Here is a 9,266-nt window from a genome sequence, read left to right as displayed (position 1 = left end):
CATTCAGAGAACGTAGTGTTCTTAAAATTATTTAAAAAATCATAAAAGGCCTGTTAGCCTGTGTTAGTGGTTCAAGTGATGGCAATAAGTAAATCAATATGGTTATTGGAACACATTCCCAATAGTGATAATACACGTACATGTCCAGTACTTCTTTATATATGTAGGTCTGTCTTTATATACAGTATACCCATTGAGAATAGGGTCGAACATATAGTTTATTCACTTAAGTGAAAAAATAAAACACATCATGTTTTATACATATTATGAGTAGCTGTTGAAGTTTGTTTCACAAATACTATTTAGTTTTGGACACCAGGAGGGAAGCAGGGCTGCCCGTTTCACTTTAAACGTATTATCTCGCCTCCACCGCCGTTCTATTGGTCTGCACTGTGTCAAACACTCAAAACTCAACGCTGATTTGTTTACATGTCGATCTGTTGTGCGACAGCAGACGCACTACCCGCTGATTGGTCGAAAGCTCGCTGACTATGGAGCGACGAGGAGATGGCGTTCAATGGGCAGGACTTTAGAAGATTGTACACTTTGATTCGTCAACATGTTATGTCATTCTTATCGCTGGGCCTCTCATTGGTCCATTGTGAGCTGCGTTGGGTTTCTCCACTGGAAAATTCTGCTAATCACGTTCATTGCAGGACAGCAGCGTCAAGCTAGGCGGAATTAGCCACAATAAAACAAGAAGCAAGACGAGTTTTATTTCAAATAAAAGCCTTAAACCTGGTAATCTTGGAGGACAATCTTATTGGTTGCGCAATACTTGATGATTGTTTTTTTTTTAATCCAGCGAAACAATCATTGTCTTGCAATACACACTTAGATTATGTAATGACGTTTAGCATTTCATAATGCGAAGCCTTTACTTTGAAAGTTGGGACCGGAAGTTGCATTTTGTGCTTGTTGAGCTTGATATCATTGGATGCTGAAGGCTGCAGGCTGAATCTGACCCCGCAGTCACTCCTGAAGACAGGATAAGGAGTAATAATACCGTACTGTCTGCATAAACTAGTCTTGAACCGTATTTAGAGAAACATTTGCCTTGAATAAGCCTTAATTTTCTTTAACTGATAACATTTGTACGACTCTGGAATAAGATACTGTCTCAATGGAAATATTGTCCTGATGATTATCCACTCATGAGCGGCTGTCAGACTGTAACGGAGCCAGATAGCCTGTTTTAAAAACGACATTTTAAAAGTATTTTTTTGCTGCTTTTTTCCGTTGCTGTGAGTAATTGAACACATGGTGCTGTGATACACCCTGTCTTACTGAAACTGAAGGGATAGAAGACCGACGACACACGGACATACCGACCGCTCTGGTAAGCAACCTGTTCACCTCCGGAGGATTAACGAGATAACTAACGCTAGCTGCTAGCTGCTAGCTGCTGTTACATCCATGAAGCGTTCGCTCTCTGCTAGCTTATGGCTCCGTTTTTCAGCTGCTGTTTGTCTGACATACGGCTTATCAGCGTGTAACCACTTCATTCTGCAGCCTTATCAAATAGCTGGCAAAGCTGGTCAGTCGTGCGCAACATGTCTCTGTATTTTCCGTTATGTCATCCATTATAAAGCAGGGTTGAGGTGAGGCTGCTCCTAACAGCGAGTAAGTATTCAACGCTACCTAGCTACATGTTTTACGTCAAACGTTGAGCAAATGACCGGAAGTGTCATCATTAATAATGTTTCGTAGACCACCAACTCGTTAGCCTAATATCTGGCCCCTGTGCAGAGTGCAGGGAGGGCCGCTTTAATGTATTTTGTAGATTTGTAGAAGTTGCAGTGATTTTCAGGCGATCCTTCATTTGTCTGAAACACAGGCCTGTTTCTGACGACCTGATTTAGGGCCTTTACCAGTCATCTTATTAGAGATTCTCTACTATGAAGCCCCTCCAGTCAGAACTCAGTGTTTGTTCTTGTCCCTACAGTGTGCTGTTTGAATGCTGTCTGTGCACAGTTTGACTCTAGAAGGATGTTTTCTCATCCATCTGCTGAAAGTGGAAGTTTCTCTGTGCTCATTGAACATCTGAGTTTAGGGGCGGGGCCTACCAGCGGGATCGGCGTCATCAACTTGTACAGTGTGATGTAGAAAGTTGAAGCCACAAGTGCAGTGTCATTTTATTCAGCGAACGGTGGCTTCCTAACAGGGAGAAGCTGACTGCAATGACGCCAGTGGTCACCACTGTTACTGTTTAGAGACCCCTCAGCAGCAGCAATTACATACTGTAGGTTTAAGGATTTTAATGTGGAAATTATACTTATATCAGACTATATAAATATAATAAATAATAAATATCTATACAAATAGTCTGCTTGGATCAATAACATATCTGGAGGGGCTCTTTAAACAGGAACAACAGGTAAGTGATTTATCACTAGGCAAGAGATCCTTAAATTTGCACACTTTTGAATGGACCTTGGCATTAGGTGAGAAAGCCTGAGGGCGAGTAACCTCTCAGCAAACCATGGCCTAAAAAAACACAAATAAATCTTTTCCAGTTTGATGCAACATAAGGAGATGTTTTTTTCAGAGCCAGCTCACACCCTTTGGCTAGTAATTCACGTCTCTGGGGCCGGTTTGTCTCCGTGGGTTCCAGTTTGTGTGGTTGCCTGGCTATACAGTACATTTGACTCCCCAGCCAACTAATGCTGCAAGAGTGTGTAATTTTTATTGCAGGCGCCCAGAAACACAAGTCAAGGTGCAGGCATCTTTCAAGTGTGGAAAATACTGAAACATAGCCTTTTTATTGGAAATCAAATGTGTTCCAGTCAGCGTGCCCTATCTCTGATGTGTTACACAGGACTAATAAGAACTTAAGTCTGAGGAAAACACAGAATTTTCAGACATATTTTAAACGATTATCTTCATTATTGATTCATCTGTGGATCATTATTTTGATGAATCGATTAGTTGTGTGGTCCATAAAGTGTCAGAAAATGGTGATACATGTTCAGTGTTTCCCAACGCCCTAGGTCTCAACTCTTCAAATGTCTTGTTTAGTTGACAGTTAATCGACTATTAGTCACAGCTCTAATGACTAGTAAAATCAAAGAAATATTGAATACAGCTAAAAATAATTGCTGTTTGCTCCTTCAACCTAAACTATCAGCAGCAGCCTTATTAAAGCCATATGACCTTCTTGTAGTTTATGTTGTGAATAAAGAGGATTATAAGAATCAAACTACTTTTCTTCCAGCTTTAGAACTGCCTCTGTAAGTTAGTAAAATGGGGCTTTGAAGAGTGACTGTGATGTTTTTGTACTGAGGAAGCTTACTGCTTATACTGATATTGTCTTCTCTCTCCTCCTCCCTCTGTAGTGATGGATAATGCTCACACTAAGACGGTGGAGGAGGTTTTGGGCTTCTTCGGCGTAAATGAGTCTACAGGTCTGAGCTGTGAGCAGCTGAAGAAGAACAGGGAGAGATGGGGACCCAACGGTACAAGTGGAAATAGTTTTTTGTTTTGTTAAAATAGGTTTTTTAGCAAATTATCAGATCCGAGCATTATCTCAGCATTTTAAGCTGTATTGTAATTTTTTTAATATGATTGTTGGTAAAATAAATTAAATTTAAAATGTGCTACTTTGCTCTCTCCGTCTGTAGTCATCACTCCGTTAAAACTCACATGCACCAAGTGCTTGGGGAAGTAAATTGTATTTGCATTGTAATTTATGAAAGTACTGTTTGTGATGATGATGTAATTGTGTTCCTTTTTCTCCATCCGCTCTCCTTTCTATCCACCTTTAACCCTTTCTTTACTCACAGAGTTGCCAGCTGAAGAAGGTGAGCCAGCAATCTTTCTTATTATATCCTATCCTGTTTCTTTATTTCTTTCATCATCATTACCTTAGTCTGTCTCTGTTTGTTTGTTTCTTTATTTGACCGCTCATTGTGTTCCTCTGTGTCCCCGTGCAGGGAAGTCACTCTGGGAGCTGGTTCTGGAGCAGTTTGAGGATCTGCTGGTTCGAATCTTGCTGCTGGCTGCATGCATCTCCTTTGTAAGGAAACACACAACCACAAGCAAACACATATACACTGACTTATACGAGGAATCACAATCGTTTCTACAAAAAGTATACAGAGTTTGTACACTGATATAATGATTTAGAGGTGCAATATCAAAGAATATTAGTTTAAAACATTCGAAAATGAATTAAAATTATCAACAGAATGCAAAGAAACAACAGTTTCGGCGTTATGTCGAAGACGTCTGTGTATCGTGTTGCAGAGATATCTACTGAAGTTAGTTTGCTAGCCACTTAATACCATTTTGTACCTCAGTAGTCAGATAGTAAAACTCATCCACCCTGGCCTCTGGCGTGAAAACCTCTTCCTCCCAGCAGCCCAAAGCACCTGTGCTAGAGTGGTTAATGAGACAGTCAGCTAATAGTGACTTAATGAATAGCTACTGCTGCTACTAGCTGTATGGCTAACTGAACCAGCTAGCTAACGGCAGCAGTTAGCGGTTACTCCGGTGATATGCTGCCCTCTATTTGTTTGGAACATGAATTCAACAGGTGGCCAATACATTACAATTCTTACACATTGCACCTTTAACCCTGCAGTGTACACACGCAAACCAAATGAGAACCACACTGAACGCAAATCTTTACCTTTCTCTCTGTCTCATAGACCCTGGCTTGGTTCGAAGAAGGAGAGGGTACAATCACAGCCTTTGTTGAGCCCTTCGTCATCCTCCTCATCCTCATCGCCAATGCTATTGTAGGAGTATGGCAGGTAAACAGCATGTGCAGGTTTTGTGAATTGTGGATCATATCAACATAGCGAGGCAATTTCTTAAACCATTAAATAATATTAATGAGTCTTTAAATTGGTGTTATGAGAGAAACGCAATAAAATCCCAGGTTGTTGATCAAAACACATCATGAAGGTTAATATGTTATTAATATATTATTATTATTTTATTTTTTTTAGAGCGTTGTTTAAGATTGAACTGTATGATCATTTTGATGGCTGCAGTTTAAGGTGCTGTAGAACTGTATACTGGCAGCTGTTTTTGACAGCACACCTCACTAATACCACAGTATGGTTCGTCTTCGGGGTATTATTGTCTGGCGTTTCCTGTTGCCCTGGTTTGGGTTTTAGACAAAAGCTGTATTCGAAACCGTGTATTACATACTACGGACAAAAGCAGTATGTAGTACATACTGCATACTGCTTTTCAGTATGGGAAATGGTTAAATGAATATATTTTGCAGTATGCTAGGAACATTGATAGTGATAATCAAACAGAAGTTATTGGTTTAAGTATGTGGCTTTTTTTGTACTAATTTGAAGTTGTCCTCTGCCTTTAGGAATACTGGACACTCTATAACTTTACCATTCCACCTTTTGAAGTGCATTCTGACTTCTGGGGTTAACCTACTTCAACAATGCTAGAATTAGGCCGACTATATATTTAAAATACTAATCTTTCTCTGCTTGTAGCTCAAGCAGAGAAAATGGATTGGTCAGAGAGATTATCTGAATACCTCAAACAGACCTGCCTGGTTTAGCAAGACCTCATGTTCTATAACACCTGTTACTTTCTGTATCCCCTTTCCTGCTGTCTTCACATGAGGGGAACCACGCTGGGGAGCGATTTGTCTATCAACAGTTGTAACTTCCACATCAATAATTGAAAGAAACTTATAGGAACTTTGTGCATTGTTGTGTCGCCAGGAGCGTAATGCAGAGAACGCCATTGAGGCTCTGAAGGAGTACGAACCAGAGATGGGTAAGGTGTACAGACAGGACAAGAAGAGCGTCCAGAGAGTCAGAGCCCGAGACATTGTTCCTGGAGACATTGTGGAAGTCGCTGGTAAGTAGACAAGTTGCTGTTAATAATAATACCCTCTGTAGGCTTAAAATGTATCTTTCAAAAGTTGGTTTTCTCCTTCAAATAGGAAAGTGGATTTATATATCCAATGGGAGTTTCCAATGGGGACATTTCACAGTGGGAAAACAGCCATGGAAAATTATAAAGCTAGCCCTGCTGCACTGTAAGTCAGCCATATATCAGTCAAACTGGGCATTTTGAATGTGGAAATTTTAGCATACAGAATTCCACACTGAGACTTGTCAGGGTGCTAATCCAGACATGTAAAACCACCTGTCTTCACTAAACTAGGGTGGACAATCTGACAATTTTAGATCAAGATTTAGAGTAGAATAGATAAAGCAGGGTAGGCGTGGCTACAAGTGACGTCACTACACTGACGGCACTGCACAAACCAAAGTAACTATCACACCTGATTATAAAAGTATACTTAAGTATTATTTTATTTATTTTGTGTTTTTGGCTTCAAACTAAACTGAGGTTTAAATTTAACTATTTTGAAATTAGTGTAGTACCTTTAATGCAATATTGTGTTTTAATGGTGCAAATGGACAAATTCATAGGCTATTTCAAGTCTGGCTGTAGTCTACAGGGCATTTCAAAATTGAGATAAAAGACTGCAGTTTAGATCATAGATTGTGATTAAATAAATCATGATATAATTTGCCAGTTAGCATTAGCCAATCAATATATTACCACGTTATTCATGCACTTGCAACATACTGTGGGCCTCCTTAAAGCTTCACAACTTGTTGGTGAACAAAATAGTCAAATAATTCAATACAACACAAACTACAACCTCCATAAACAAAAGCTGAGCATGGTGAGTTTCATTAGGGCTTTCCCACCGCATGGTACTCAAAAATGGCAGCCTGCAAAACCACACCATCGTCAGTTGATGAAGTGCAGATGTATGAAGAACACCACCCCTTCATATCCTCTGTTATAAGAGCAGCTCCTCTTTGTGTGTGTAACCAGTGTGTGGTTGAGCGGGATAGAGAGCAGCAGAGAGAATCTGGCACTAAATGTACAGTGGAGGTTATAGTTACAAAGGCTGCAGCTTCTCAAAACTAAACTAAAGTCCCGTGTGTTGCTGGGATGGCATCGCTATGACGATCTGCTCTACCTACGTTGAGGGGTTACTATCTGCAGTGAAAAACAAAGCAGAGTAGAGTGGAGCTGTACCCGGGGTTATTATTTTATATTTTAGAAGGTTTTTTAAAGCTGCTTGATATTGTTTTGGCCAGTAGAAGGCAGAGGAAATCTAAGACAAAGTTTTAGTTGCCATGTTATTGTCTTTCTAAAGTTGTAGCAAACAAAAGCCTATTTGCACAACCTGCAGATGTGAGGTATTATAAGCATTCAGTTGGAGCTGTCTTAGTGGCTTTTCAGATGTTGCGTCCTTTGCACACGCAAATTATATATATATAACATAATTTTGACTGGTGCTCAAAGCCGAGAGAGATGGCTGTTTTTTTAGCACGTCAACAGCAGACCAAGATAAATAAAATAAACTTTTTAGAACACAGCAGCTCCACACAAATCGAGCCTTAAAGCTACTGCAAGGGCTGTTGGTAATCCTTGTATACTTACTTTTAACTACGCATTTGATGACTGCCTCAAAGGGTTATGCGATCGGGCGAATATATTGGTTTTATATATTGATTGGAGTCTATTGCCATTGCCTATTTTGCTAATTTAATGGCCTGCCTCTGAAGAACAAGAGCTGCTGCTCAAAGATGGACTCTCATTCAGCTGCAAATTGGAAAAACAGCTGTAGAGCCAGAGTATTTTCACATTTAACTTGGTAAATTAAGGGGGGGAACACTGTACCAAGGTGAGTTCCGGGACCAGGACGATTCAGTTTTTACAACAGCAGGTGAGCAGTGTGCAGAGAAAGGATACATTGTGTACCATACTGGGTTTATTACGTAATCCATTTATCGATTTTATGCTGCTTACCCGCCCCCAGGTTGCAATAACGCTACATTGTACTTCAATACTATGGATGGTATGATTGTGAAACAGGTATTAAATTAAGTCTTAAATGTAGCTTGGTGAATCTCGCAGAAACCCTGTGAGTAGTATTCAAAAAAGGTAAGACTGTTAGGAGACATAAAATAAATGAAATGATGAAATAATGGACGTCTCTGCATTCACACTTGCTGTCTAACAGTGTCTGTAGTACTGCAGTGAGCTCGGGAAGACCTTCAAGCTCAGTGCATTTCCACTGCATGGCTGTTTAGACATTGAAATAACACTGTGGCATCTTTGTTTAGTCATTCCTGGCAAACATCTTAATCTGCATGCCTGCCGCTACGTTTCTGCCCTCTCCTCCTCTGGCTGTTATCGCCATGGAAACCCAGTGAGAGGTCTTCATAGAAAATGTTTGATTGGAGTGCATCTCAAAGCTGCAATCTCAAAAGGGGTATATATTTGTGAAAGCCAGAATAGAATAGCAGTGGTCTGAAGCCGTTATTTCTACCAGACTAGAACAGTGTGTTAATGATATTTGTGTTTAAGTTGATGGCCTTGTGTATAAACCTTTTTCATCCACTCAGTGTTTGTTGAGTGCCACCCAATGTTCTCAAGTGTTTTAGAGTGTGAGAGTGCATTCAGAGCTAAGGTTCTTTTGACTGTCAGCGTTCAGTGCTCTGGCTTTGTTGAGAGGTTGTGAAATTTGTATTCTTTGTACAAAGGCAATAGAAGCACACTCAGATGCTTTTGTGCCGTGATTGTCTGCTCAGGACGGCTGTGCTCACCTCTAGTGTCCTCCATTTTTGTCGTAACAATTACAATTACAACATTACTTTACTGACAGGTCAGTAGGGAATGGTGAAGCTGATAGTGAACCCTCTGCTGGATCAAAAGAAAAACTACTTCACACTGTCTTTTGCACTTACTGTGAGTTTGAAATTTGATCAGGTCAGTACACTTTAAATAAGCTATGGAGGCAGCCTGTGTTTATTTCTTCTGTAAAGTTGGGCATTACGGGGCCTTAAGGAGACTAAGTCACTGCTGGAGCCAACCTCAAGCGGCCGTTTGAGGAACTGCAGTTTTGTTACTTCTGTGTTGGCTTCATTAGCCAGCCATGGAGGTTGCCATTTGGGTCAAACTAATTTTGGAATTTATAATAAAAGTTACCACCCTAGTGACCAATCAGAGGAGATGGAAAATCTAACCTGGTCAACAGCGTTACTTTTATCATCTCTGCTGGTGCTTTTCTCTTGTGCACTGCAGTTGGAAAGATGTGATCAGATGGGACCTCATCCTAGTGGTCCACCGGCTGCTGGAACATTTAACGGCTGAAAGGATTCATGTAAAAGATGTTTTGTGTTTAAGTAAACACGACGTGGTCTTTGTATCCGCAGATAAAATCAGTCCAGCTGTGTCAAACACACACACACACA

The 9,266-nt window shown here is 40.3% G+C and overlaps 1 protein-coding gene across 1 annotated transcript in view; it reads left to right on the top strand.

The window, feature by feature from the left end:
- Positions 1–946: 946 nt before the first annotated feature.
- Positions 947–9,266, top strand: part of si:dkey-28b4.8 (sarcoplasmic/endoplasmic reticulum calcium ATPase 2) — a 27,668-nt gene continuing 19,348 nt past the window's right edge. The window contains exons 1-6 of the mRNA XM_035660195.1: positions 947–1,339; positions 3,336–3,455; positions 3,783–3,800; positions 3,933–4,015; positions 4,650–4,754; positions 5,700–5,838. Of these exons, the coding sequence (XP_035516088.1) occupies positions 3,338–3,455; positions 3,783–3,800; positions 3,933–4,015; positions 4,650–4,754; positions 5,700–5,838 (463 nt within the window). The 5' untranslated portion in view covers positions 947–1,339; positions 3,336–3,337. The remainder of the gene's footprint in view (positions 1,340–3,335; positions 3,456–3,782; positions 3,801–3,932; positions 4,016–4,649; positions 4,755–5,699; positions 5,839–9,266) is intronic.

The sequence above is a fragment of the Morone saxatilis genome, unplaced genomic scaffold (assembly GCF_004916995.1).
Source record: "Morone saxatilis isolate NCDOM2014 unplaced genomic scaffold, NCSU_SB_2.0 Contig17, whole genome shotgun sequence".
NCBI lineage: Eukaryota > Metazoa > Chordata > Actinopteri > Moronidae > Morone > Morone saxatilis.
Note: the sequence above shows the minus strand (reverse complement) of the source record. Positions and strands in the feature narration are given on the sequence as shown.